This window comes from Rhopilema esculentum, chromosome 16, assembly GCF_057945365.1.
Source record: "Rhopilema esculentum isolate cy_ngs chromosome 16, ASM5794536v1, whole genome shotgun sequence".
Lineage (NCBI taxonomy): Eukaryota > Metazoa > Cnidaria > Scyphozoa > Rhizostomeae > Rhizostomatidae > Rhopilema > Rhopilema esculentum.
Window position 1 is genome coordinate 13,843,602 of NC_142830.1, and position 12,827 is coordinate 13,856,428.

Consider the following 12,827-nt stretch of genomic DNA (forward strand, 5'->3'; position numbering starts at 1 on the left):
CCACACACCACCATACACCTCCACACTTTCCCACACTTCTTTGATTGAATTAGCAACTCCGTAAAGTACTTTTAGCAGCTCTGAATAGGTAAGGGCAACTGATACCCCAAAATACTAAGGAGCTTCGACTTTAGTGAGGTATTTTGAAGCACCAATGGGATCCGATGGAAACAGATTCTGTCATAATTGATGACATTTTCTTCTATAGCATTACACTTTCTTCAATTTACAAAGATGCGAAAACCTAAGACGCGTAAAGACATTACGACAACATTCCTTATAACAGTAGTGTATAAGGAACACCGCAACGCGACGAGAATAAAGAACAACAAACACGCAAATCAGTTATGGCTAATATTTCGCCCTGGCCTACAGGGTACTATTCTATCGATTTTTCGCCGCAAGATTTCCCCTGGAGTCCGTCGAGCAGCCTGCTATCGTGGCCTCTCCTTTATTCGCACATTTCTTTCAACGTAGGGTTTCCAGCACTTTTCACTATTTAAGCAATTATAAATGGATTAAGTCTGATCAAATAGGCAACCTAAACTTCCCAAGCACGAAATATGTTGATAAAAATACTAAGAAACATGATTACATTTATCTAAACCAATTTATATGAACGAAGGCATGGTGCATGTTTACCATGGAACAACAAATTCAAATTACAGCAGTAAAACATAGGCTTGCACCAGCAGATCCATGACACCGGTGGATTACTTCTAAATTTGTTTCTAGTTAATATTCACAACATGTTAATCACTTTCATCATCGGAGGAGTTCTGTTTGTTCTTTGACGATGCAATCATCGCGTCTAAGCTCCCACGCAGGTGTGATTCTGGGGGCAACATTGCGAGAAGTATATGTTTGAGGCAGCTTGCAACATCCGGGCTGGCAGCACAGGATATCACTGGCCAAGAGCCTGCAACAAAGAATGGTTTAAAGAAATATTGTCAATGCCATGTAATGTGGGAAAAAATCATAAATCGATGAAAGAACCGTTATTTAATGATTGCAACGGACTGGGTATCTTTTGATTGTAAAGTTTGCAATTAAAAACTGGGGAAAAAGGATAAATTGCTAGTAAATACGATATTTTAACTTGAATAAAAAATAAAAAAATAAATAGATAAAAAAAATATAAACGAATAAAGAAAATTGAATGACTAAATATATAAATAACAAATAAATCAACAAATGAATTAAAAATTAATAAACACACAAAAAATAAATGTCAAATTAGCGAAAATGCATGCGATGTACTACATCAATTAAAATTAAAGGGTGTAGATGTTTCTAGGATTTCCATAACCTAAAAATAAAATGACCTTTTCCTGAAAATAACGCGACTCAAAAATTGCATTAGGTTTTTATTTTTGTAGAATTGAAAGGTTTTAAAATATCAGAAAAAGCTTTCCGATTCTACGGCTTTTTTGAAATCAAAAAGATTCATTGATTCGAGCAACTTGTCTAGTTATTTGCATTTTTAGATACAGTCGCTCCTTCTAGGATGCTTCAATGTTTTCAAATTGGAAAGCTTTATTTGTTGCCAACAAAACATGGGTTTTTAAAAAGGCCTTTGAAAAATGTAGTATAGCTGATCTTCATTAATAGGGTATTAAGGCAGACCTTATTTCCCACAATCCACCCTGGGCAGTCACGATTTCGAGTTTGGAAAACCTATTGGCTTGGCCTAAACTGGTACTAAAAGCCTTTCGTTTACCACAATTACCCACAACAGGACTAATCCATTTTAAACATTGTTTCAAAGTAAAACGATTTGTTAAGTCTGAATGCTCTAAGACCCTAAAAAAGAGTTGGAATAAAATAACTGTCTGTGTTTCTAATAAGATAATAAAAGAATCTTTGTGGGCTTATTTTGAGCACAAAATACTCGGATAACATGTTACCACAAATCTTAAAAGATAAACAACGATTTGCTCAAGTAGAAATATGGTCTCGATTACTGTAGCGTAATTACCATGGTAACTAATGCGAAGCACGATTAAGAGGCACTGTTTTAGCTTAATATAAAGTAGCTAAGTGTACTCCGCAAAGAGGAAACTGATTTGAAAATGATTTATAAGAAACTTTTTCTGCTAATGAATCTTGGAGTAAGAAAACGATAGATAGTAAAGTTTTTTTACATCCTAAACATTTATAAACAATCCTAAAAGGTTTCAAAATCGAGAAGACAGATTGATGATGACGAAATTCAAGAAGTATGCGACTTAAAACGTTTAGAACAAAATTTTCAAGATCGAAGAATAGAGCTCCCAACTTTTGACAACATAAGAAGATATATTCTAAAAATGGGTTTAATCCGGCTTAATATTTTACTGAAACAGAATGACTTTATTCTAACCTGAATACATGGAAGTTTTAAAAGGGATTAATTGATAAATGAGCTATTACAGCAAGAAAATTGCCATTGGCAATATTATTCCAAAACACTTTATCGAAATGAACTTCATCATAGGACATCCGTAAAAAAGAAGAGGGGGCTTGGGGGGGGGGGGTGGTGGCTAGAGATTGAAATATCGGAATCATAAATAGATAAACGATTTACCAGTATTGTCGGGTAAAAGCACATTCGCATCCTTGTTGATAAGACCAGTGACAACCCGGTGTAGCCCATTTCTTGCGGCGATATGCAACGCACTGGAAAGAAATAAACTGTTACATCGAGATATTTTAATCTATTGGACACAATGAATTTCTGTTTTACTATTATATAGAGAAAATTCAGTCGGAGCAATGTTGCAAAACGGAAATTAAATTGTACACTTTTAAATTGGAAATAGCGATGTCGCTGATTAAACAGGAAAAACACTGGCGTCAAACATTAATTATTTATGAGTAATGGCTAAAGATCCTTCTAATGCGAGCGAAAATGTGATAAAAGAAGAACAATGACGGATCCTTGAGGTAGCTCAAGTACCTTGGTAATAAAAATCGGTTATTCAGGTAAAGGACGGTTGCCTAGGCGACCCAGAAATAGCAGTTAACGCTAAACCTTGTTTTCATTGCTAATTTCATAGAGTTTTTCGAAATAATACGAGACTTATGATCATATGATCAAAAATGCAAATTCTTGTTTCACTTTTTAGATATAGACTTAAAAGTCTGTCACTCTGCTTTGCTAAATTAAGTTGGGAGAGTTAATTATTCTAAATGCAAAGAGAGGCTAAGAAATCACACGGCTAAGAGGCAAATCCCTATGAGCGCAGGAGCAAAAAGTCTGGGAATATTTTGAATATCAGGCAGAGATAAAAAGGTTGGGATTTTGTCCTGTAACATTTTTCAAACCTTTGCACGGTACAAACGCGAAAACTCAACAATGGGTATGTGTAAATCTAGAGTTAGGAATGGGATACAAATATTTTGCAACAGCTAGTATTGCTTCCTGATTGCATCAATACCTTTGTCGCAATCACGTTTGACACAAAATAAAATTCTCACCATTGTTTGTCTTGATTTTGGATATCGATTGATTCCTTGTCCATTCGTTCTAGCAATCGCAATGCACACGTGCTGTGGTGCTGAAGAACGGAGAAAAACAATAAGCAAGGCTTTCCATATACTTAGATATCAACCGTTGACTGTTGACTGTTGACAACGGGTTTTATAAAAGCATATTTTCATAAAAGCATATCAGGAACTCTCAAAAACGATTACCTAAGGTAAGGCTCTTAAATAACATGCAGTAATTTCTTTTAGATGTTTCCTGAATCCAAAAAAGCAATTCATATTAAAGTTGTGAATTACTCCTTGTCTAAAGATTTCTTTAGTGTGCGATATCTGTCTATTAAATGCGATATCTTTCTATTAAATACGCAAGTATAGACAAGAAGACAATTTCAAGGACCACTGCGACAGCATTGCAATGCTACAAAGTTCCTAAAAAGTCTCTTTTGCCAACAAGTATATAAAAACCCCGTTCGTGACTGACCGGCATGAGACCAGCTCTTGCTGGTTTGTTATTAGGACCTGCATTGATGATAATCACTTTAGACCCTGATGTTAAATTGCAGAAAAATTATCTATGTAAAAGGCCAAAACTCAATTCTCAGAGCACTTTACTGTTGCATCGGCGGAAATAATACCTCTGGCATACCTGCTTGCAAGCCATATGAAGTGCTGTCTGGTCATTCTTGTCTTTTAGGCCTGGATTAGCACCAGCAGCTAGCAACAGAACTATGAAGCAAGAAACAGTTTTTAAGAATCTTATGAAAACAAAACGCTCTGCTATAAGGCTGCAGTGCTTCTACCATTTTTCACGCTTTAATAAAATATAAATAAAGGTTTTTCTTAATGATAAACAATAAAGTCTATACTTGAGAACTGCATTTTTAAAAACCTACAGCGTTATGTCTTATACTCTTCCCTCAATAAATAAGAACCATTTAATTGTAACTAAGGGTTGTATAAAGAGTTTTATCGATTCGTTGCGAATAAAATGCAGCTTGTTTGCAACACGAATTTTTTGATGGACTCAAGACTGATGACTAAATTAATGAGTTAAGCATTGGAGATTTCAAGGACGAAGACAATTTCTTCAAAAGCGAACAGATTGTCTGGTAACTGTGGAGTGGATGGACATAGAGAAGTGAAAGCAGATCTCAAGGATTACTGTACTACCATAATATACAATTGTGTTGCTGGCTATATAATTGTCGCTGTTTGATTCTAAAACTCCGATTACCCTTTGTTTCTCTGGCCTTTATTCAAGAAAATAAGTCAAGAACTTCGAACGAGATAAATGGATGTAGAACATTTCATAAGAGCCTACACAGACTGGGTTCAAAAACGTAGGTTCTTGTGTGCAATGCAAACTTGCCTAATCTAACTCCAAAAACTGGATAATTGTGCCATAAAATAATAGCAAATTGTAAAAAACCTGGCTAAACAAAGCAAATAAAAATAATACAAATTTCTTGGCAAGCAAGTACTAGATTTATACATTGAAAGAGCTGATTTAAGCGGGTACGTTTCTACAAATATATTGCGGTTGAAAAGAGTTTAAATGTAGTCAAGAATACAGAAAAGTTCAGGGGCAAAAAGTGCAGTTGAAAACATAGCCGACTATACTCAGTTCTAGAGTGCAAGAAATTTGAAGAAAAGGCCCTTGGGGGGGGTGGCCATCGTTCTCCACAAAATCAATATGAAGTTTTAATTCTAAAAGAACACAGTGTGCAAACAATTAGGATAACTAAATTAATGATAGCTAACACCATGAGAAATTGAATTATTTACTGATAAATTAAAGAATTATTTTTTTGCTACTTTATACAAAGGTTTCTGAATCAAGTTTTATTTCCTTATTTCAAACAGCAAATGCTCTCTTCACAGAATATTAGAGAAAAATCCATATTCATATAAACAGACAAGGTGGCTACAACAATGAAAGCTGTAACCAATGTAGGTCATTTAGGAAAATACACACGCAAATAGTTGCTCATGAAACAAGGCAAAACAAGACAAAATATCTTCCATTTTGAGTGAAACGTCACAACATTGCTTGTGCAGCACCCCCAAGAGTCTGGGTTCTAGTTACAAAGCGGTCAAAGATTTGTTTGCAATAATAACTCACCAACTGTTTTCGTGTTGCCTTTCTCAGCAGCGACCATCAATGGACTTTTCCCTTCACCATCTATCGGGTCAACCTCAGATTTTTCTTTTAGTAGGAACTGTAGGCACTCCACTTGATCGTTGAATGCGGCAGCGTGCAATGGAGATCTAGCAACGAAAATAAGAACACAGTATTAGCAGACCAGAAATAGCATTCGATGTAAAGCGTTAAATAAAAAAAGGAACAGGATTTTAAAATGGATTTTGATGCTAAAACTTTATCAAGGCAATAAATGATGAAATATCAATCCAATAAGATGCTCATTGAAGAAAACAATTGCGAAAAAGTTTCCTGAAGTAAAGTAAAATGGATGTTTTCACGTCGCATCTTTTTTGCTATGCACTGTAAAAAAATCCACGATTTCACATGCATTTCCTCTGCGAGCGAGCCTAATCTCCTTTCTTATATTACCACCAAATAATCCATTCATATATTTCCCTCCTAAATAAAACTCGTTTTAACTCGTCTTTCATATTTTACCTTTGGCACAAACTTTGGCAGAAAAATAAATTAAGGGCAATTACCTTCCTTTCTTGTCTTTCATGTTGACAATGCTGTTGCCAAGAGCTTCACAAAGCAGTTCTGCACAGGCCAAGTTGCCGTTCAGCCTACGAGATAAGAACAGTCCATTATCAGCTTCATGAAAAGAGAAAAGCAAAAAGCTTCGTGAGTGAATTTTTACGAAATGAAAAATAACCAATAACTTCTCACACAAGCCAAACGGTCCCAAATATTTAACGTTATTTCATTTTAGCTGCTACTTGCAAAATGCACTTTACTATAACGGAAAAAGGTGCTCCTACGAATTAACACAATATCCGTTTGATGGATGTTTGATTAATGATTTCTGAATGCAGGATGATTTTCTGAAGAAATTTTTTTCCGAATGAAGGATGTTTTGGGCATGAAGGATGTTTTCTGTGCAAAGTAAATTACGCGCGGGAAAGCGTTAGCGACAGAAAAAATTCCCCGCGTACCAAAAATACTTTGCAGTCTGGGTTGGTACAAAGCATTTTTCAGGAATTGATGCAGTTACATTTGAAAAAGATCGCAGAAAAATTTCGTTACTCCATGCCCACACTTCCTCCATTTGGTTCTGAGAGCATTAAATAAGTTTTCAATGAAACAAAATCACAACCGATAATTTGCCTTACACTGATAGAAAAATAGCAGCGACAACCTATCTGCTCGTTCAAAATTTTTTGTTTTGAAAAGTTTCTTAAGCTTGAAGTCTAAATATTTTTTTAGAGGATTTCTTATATGAAAACGCGAATCTTCTCCAAAGTTCAAAAGAGTTGCATTAGCTGTGTTCAATTGTCTTCTTCGATTACCCAGTTGTGAGTACCCGAGGCGTCAGCATTGATAAATGTTTTGAAACGAAAAAACTGGAAATACCATACAGGGCCGCCTGGGAGGAAGGCAAGGGGGCAAACTGCCCTAGGGCTTCGAGGCCTATGGGGCCTCATACAGGGGTGTAGTGCTAGGGGGGTCAGGAGGGCTTAGCCCCCCTTGTTAATGCCGAAAATTTGCAAATTTCTACTTTTGCTGTTGTTTTTCGCAACATTTTCTGCAAGAGCCCCTCTTGTTATTTAGACAGCACTCCATTTTAAGAACGGAATCAAGCGAATCTATGTCGAAAAATAGTTACCTTTAAAACAATTGCAGGAAGATGACTGTAAGAAAGGTTTTGAAATGCATTTTACGCTAATCTGAAGGGCGTAGTCGCAAACATTTTCTCGTCGTGCGGTTTTGCCCAAGGGCCCCCGATTTTTCTCGGCAGCCCTAAAACCGCGGAGTCTTTTTCGAATAAGACATACAAAGCAGCTGCTTCTCAAAGTCAATTTTTTTCTTACATTGCAGCCGTTCTCAGCAAAAATGATTAGCAGAATGCAAATTAGTGTTACAATTTCAATGTCTTTTCGAAGCCTGCCTGCGCTCAATCAAGACTTTTACGTAAATCAGTTGAGAAATCTCAAAAAGAAGCAATTAGCTTCATCTTTTTCTCACCTCAGTTGTGCTAAACTTCGCGAAACGATTTAGCAGAACACGAATGGTTTGGTTATAAAACAGTACAATTCGTATAAAATGTCATTAATGAAATTGGCTCACGGCTGTTCATTTTCCTTGGTAAAGAACACATTTTTCCATAACCATGCAAGAAAATAAGCTTACAATAATCCCAATTATGATATCAACTGTGATTTTTTATGCAAATGTTGTTTGTACACGGTTACAAAGGAAACAACTTTGAGTCAGAATTCCGAGTGAGTTATGGCTACAAAGGTTTTGTGATGGGGAGGGACAGTACAGATATGAGAAACCTCAACAATTTTTTTTGTTGTTGATAGAATAATTAAGTAACTTAGAAGCGTCAGGGACAGGTACAGAGACAAAGTCAGAGACGGAGACAAATTCAGAGACAGGAACAAAGAAAGCGGACAGAGTGACATATAATTGCTTTATTAAAATCTTTCACTTACACCGCACAATGAAGAGCCGAGAAACTGTTTCCATTCGTGGCGTTCTCCTGATTTTCCTAAAATAAAGTAAAGAAATCTATAATGAAGAGTTGAAACAAGGTCTGAAACAAAAATCAAAATCATAAGTAATATTCCGCCCTTTCAATCCGATCTTTTGTATCAAAATAAACAAATCGAATCCGATCTGTTAGCTTTCAGGTCTACCGCCCTTTAATCCCAGGAGTGGTTCATTACCAAAATCCCACAACAAGAATGCAAATTTCAGAATGCTGATGCCAAGTTTCATCCCATGCTAATCCTTCAGGACCTGTGCGAACGCATTGGTAGCACTTTGGCCCTGACTCGGTTGCATCCGTGATGTTTGAGCCCTAAACCGGACCTAACTGTGATGAGAGACCGGTGCCCAGAGCAGCTGCTCCACATATAGGGGGTTACTAAACAAGCTTTTTCACGCAGTTTGAAGCTGCCTGCAAATTGAAAATGCCTGTAGGAGGTTTCTTCTTTTGCCAGCACCCACTCCGAAAAATGCGGAAAATTAGCCGGTTCACTCAGTATTTGTCTACGTCAACAGGGTCATTAACGTAAGTACAATCCTACGTAATAAAGAAACCAAACTTTAAGATAATTGTAACAGGTAATCAAGTTTTGTGCCTAAAACACAAGAAGTGGATGAGCAGATGATGTCAATACGTCAAAGCAATCTGTTTCGTGATTTACAAAAATGTTTTTTCACCAAAAGCACTTAGTTCAAATATTTAGGCGACTTCTTAACAACAGCTTGCAAAAGAATCTTTGATGTGACGAAAAGCGCAATTAATTCAAGAACGTATCAAATCCAAAATAATAATAATTCATATTAAATACAAGAAACGGTACGAGAAAAAGATTTAGCTTGAAATGGCAATTCTTCGCAGGCCTTATCTTCCAAGGTTTTAATCATTAACAACGGACGTACGTAAAACATCAACATAATATAAACATTAAATACGAAGAGGAAATAAATCTTGTTGAAAAATGTTGCAATTTGACGGGGTGAAACCGTTTTCACCTGAAATTAAAACCTACCCTTTCCAACAGCTAATTTGTGGCTGAAGCTTCTATCGCGGCCTTTCACTTTGTGCAACAAAATCGTTATCAAAATACCAAGCGAAACTTAAGACTCAAGTACTTCAACATGAAGGTTACTCGTTTAAGCAAGAGCGCCGTTTGTAAACAAAGCTTTTGTATTAAAGGGAACTTCAACAAGAAAACCGTAAGAGATGAGGTGAATTCTATGTTCTTTCAAAGGGGATCACCCAGCATGGCAGTTGAACTTTGAAAAGGTTATTTTTCTTCACTTCAATCGTATCAAGACAATTGGATTTCATCAATGAGGTCAACCAGCACAAATACGCCGCAACAGTAAGCCTGTAAAACGTTTTCAGATTGTAAAATAAATCAGATTTCTTCCCACTTTAAACTGTTCGCTATCGAGAAAAGCCGGTAAATAGGGTTCTGACATCGCGTTTTCTTCTAAAAGGTCACATTATTCGTGCTCGATTCTGAGGACTACGAAAAAAGAAGTCGAGGGGGACGGCAACTGAGGGGGAAGGAAATCGAGGGGATGAAGGGAGGACGTAAAGGGAGATAGGGGGTGCGTTTGGATGTGATGGTGAGGATAGGGTAAGAAAAGATGGAGGGGGTGTGGGGGAGATGAAGGGAAGCGAGGGGAGAATTGAGGGAGAAGTAAGAGGAGGCGAGAGAGAAGTGAGATAGAAGTGAGATAGAAGTGAGGGAGAAGTGAGGGAGACGTGAGGGAGGTGAGGGGAAGCAAAGAAAAAGTGAGGGAGAAGTGAGAGGGAGGTGACGGAGAAATGAAGACGGAATGAAGGAGAAGTGAGGAGGGAGTTAAGGGGGAAGTGAAGAGACAAGTTAGGTAGAAGTGAGGAGGGTGGCCTGCTTTTTCGAAAGAGAGTACGCAGAGCAAATGGGGTACTCAAATGATGTCATCATCTCGAAGACCTTAGATCACAAATAGATGTTGCCTTTAAAACAACAAAGCGCATTTCTAGTTGAATGGCCTAGCTTAAGATGGTTGGTTTAGCTAGGCTGCATTTGAAATTGGGTGCATGAAGATACGAGATCAATTTTTTATTTGATTAAAAAAGACCGAGAGATGATCTTGGACCATCGGTTTCCCCTGGAGTCGCTGTTGCATCACAAGGAGATTTTACGGCAGGTTTTCTCTGACCTAAACTTGGATAACGGACAATGAAAGTTCTATAAAAAATACAACTAGAAAAAATTTTTCTTACGATCTATAAAATTTTTTAAAAGCTATTGTCAAATAATAAGTTTTAAAATATAAAACTGCTAAAAGAAAACACCCATCCTCCCCTCCCCTTTCACATAAAATGGAACCAGCAAAAACCTACTGACTACGAAAACAAATCCGGGAGACAATTCTGAAAATGCCCTTCAATTCCAGACGAAAGTTCATTTGAAGGGCCTTCTTTATAAGGAAAAACTACGAAAAGTTTTAAAAACAAAACTCTAAAACATATCACAAATACCTTCTGACTAACCAATTCAAGACAGAGATAGCAAAATGCAAACTTTTGTCACGATTATCGACATAAATGCAAGTTTTTAAGAATCATTAAAAGAAAAGTTTTTAAAACTTGCCTACTCTTCTAGAAACGGGATGACGTTATTAACAGCAAAACGACGCAAGACGCAAACAGACGGATGTTTGAAGACGAGCAAATATTCTGTCTAAGTATTTAAAATACCTGATATCTGATAATGATTTCTTGATATGAGCATTAAGAAAGTAGTTTGGAAATATTTGTAGAAAAATATAGATAATATTTGAAAAAATCTTACCTCCAGAAGCAGCTCAACACAGCTTTCGTGTCCTGTAGAATGAGGACCCATAAATCAAAGAAAGCCGGTAAAATTGTGATTTTAACAGCTAAAAACACCTGCAACATTCTTAGGTGAGCCTAGCCTCTTCATATGCAAACGCAAATTGGACGTACGGGATTTGAGCTCTCCGCACCAGATCTCATTGCTAGAGAAGGTTTCTATCAAATAGTAGTTCAATTTCTTATGCCAGAGGGTATGCAAAAAACTTTACGACGGGTCTACAATGGTGATACGGGTCGATATCACTCACCAACACACGATGAAGGTGTGGTTTAAAGAATTTTTGCTTTGCAAGCATTCTGGAAAACTGCATGCAATGCAAAGTAATCGTAGTTAGCGGGGGCGATGCAGCACATTTCCTTCCTTTATCTCCCCCTCAAACATGGCTGTTTTCAACCTTCAACTACAACTAGGCATTTTATCATATGCAAATCACCCCCTTTAGCCAAAAACAAAAATATGTCAACGCTATTTGAACTATAGATATTTCATACAGGCAGATACTTCGTAACCAGGGCAGGTGTGAGGCAAACACTACCTCACAGTATAAGAGAGTCCCAATCATTGGCAACATTTAAAAAAGAATTAAGAGCACACCCTGTAGAATGCGACTGTAGATTATGTAAATATTCATTGCTGGGTTAGGTTTCATTTAGAATATTATACCTTAAACATTTCTAATATTGTACCATATATTTATTTTATACTAGTTCTTCATAGATAATTGGCCTTAATTAGCTTCTTTACGGCTGATAGACGTTCATTTAGTACGCCAACTTTAAGCATTATTATTATTATTATTATTATTATTATTATCATTATATTTTTGCAGGCGGTCCTAAAAAACTTACGCTCGAATAATCTTAGCTCGGAGTAACGAAATTCGCTCAAAATTTTGCTGCTGAAATTGACAAAAATGCAGATAAAGAACGATTTGGGTTAATTTCTGAAAGTTTTGTCAAATATTTTAGGTGAAAATTAAGATCCGCAAATCACAGAGAACGAACCAAAAAATATGGTAACATTAAAAAATTGCATTGCAAAGTTTTTAAAAAGCTGAGAGAAAACGGGAATGCAACCGTAAAAATGAAGCAGATGGCTATTCAGGATTTGCGTCACGTCCGCCATCAAAAAACCTAAAAGAGGGCCGAACAAATAGTCCTAAAACTCCGAAATTACTCAAGCCTTTCGCATCTAAAAAGGCCCTTTAAGAAAAGTTCCGGAAAGTACCGGCCGGTGAATGGCTCGTAAGACCGTGACCGGATTGGACCAGAAAGGGAACATTCGAAACTTATTATTTGATTCCGAATAGTGAGGGATTCTTGCAAAGTTTTTTTTTTCAAACAGGCAATTCCGACATGAAGTCAAATTCTGCCCACTGCTGGGATTATGTTGCCAAAAAGTACAATTAACAGCGTCAAATTTAAAGAAATCCAAAAAATGACCGGGTTTTGAGTAACTGTCAAATTCTATATACAAAAATTCAATTGTACGACGCCCATCATCGACAGAAATTGACTACGGCGTTGAAAATTACAATGGAAAATGACGTTTCCAGAAGGGAGGCTACAGCGGGCTCAAGAAGGGTTGCTTGTGGTAGTTCGCCTGGTATTGATTTTGGTGCATTGTTAAAATGATTGGCTTCATTCGGCTGAAAAGGTAATTTGCTCTTGAAACCGGACTCTTATTGTCATCTTAAGGATTTTTGACTAATTTTTAACTTTGATTGTATTGAGCACCTCATTCCACGTTTATGTTGCGTTCATTCTTGTCGTTCAGACAGCGAGTAGAATCATGGCAGACGAGGCGAA

General features: G+C 36.9%; 1 protein-coding gene across 1 annotated transcript in view; it reads right to left on the reverse strand.

Annotated features, from left to right (window-relative positions):
- Positions 1 to 547: 547 nt before the first annotated feature.
- Positions 548 to 12,827, reverse strand: part of LOC135682043 (uncharacterized) — a 37,528-nt gene continuing 25,248 nt past the window's right edge. Inside the window, exons 26-33 of the mRNA XM_065196750.2 lie at positions 10,975 to 11,006; positions 8,110 to 8,165; positions 6,154 to 6,237; positions 5,591 to 5,736; positions 4,115 to 4,194; positions 3,460 to 3,539; positions 2,567 to 2,658; positions 548 to 919 (exon numbers count right to left, since the gene is read on the reverse strand). Coding sequence (XP_065052822.1) covers positions 753 to 919; positions 2,567 to 2,658; positions 3,460 to 3,539; positions 4,115 to 4,194; positions 5,591 to 5,736; positions 6,154 to 6,237; positions 8,110 to 8,165; positions 10,975 to 11,006 — 737 coding nt within the window. The 3' untranslated portion in view covers positions 548 to 752. The remainder of the gene's footprint in view (positions 920 to 2,566; positions 2,659 to 3,459; positions 3,540 to 4,114; positions 4,195 to 5,590; positions 5,737 to 6,153; positions 6,238 to 8,109; positions 8,166 to 10,974; positions 11,007 to 12,827) is intronic.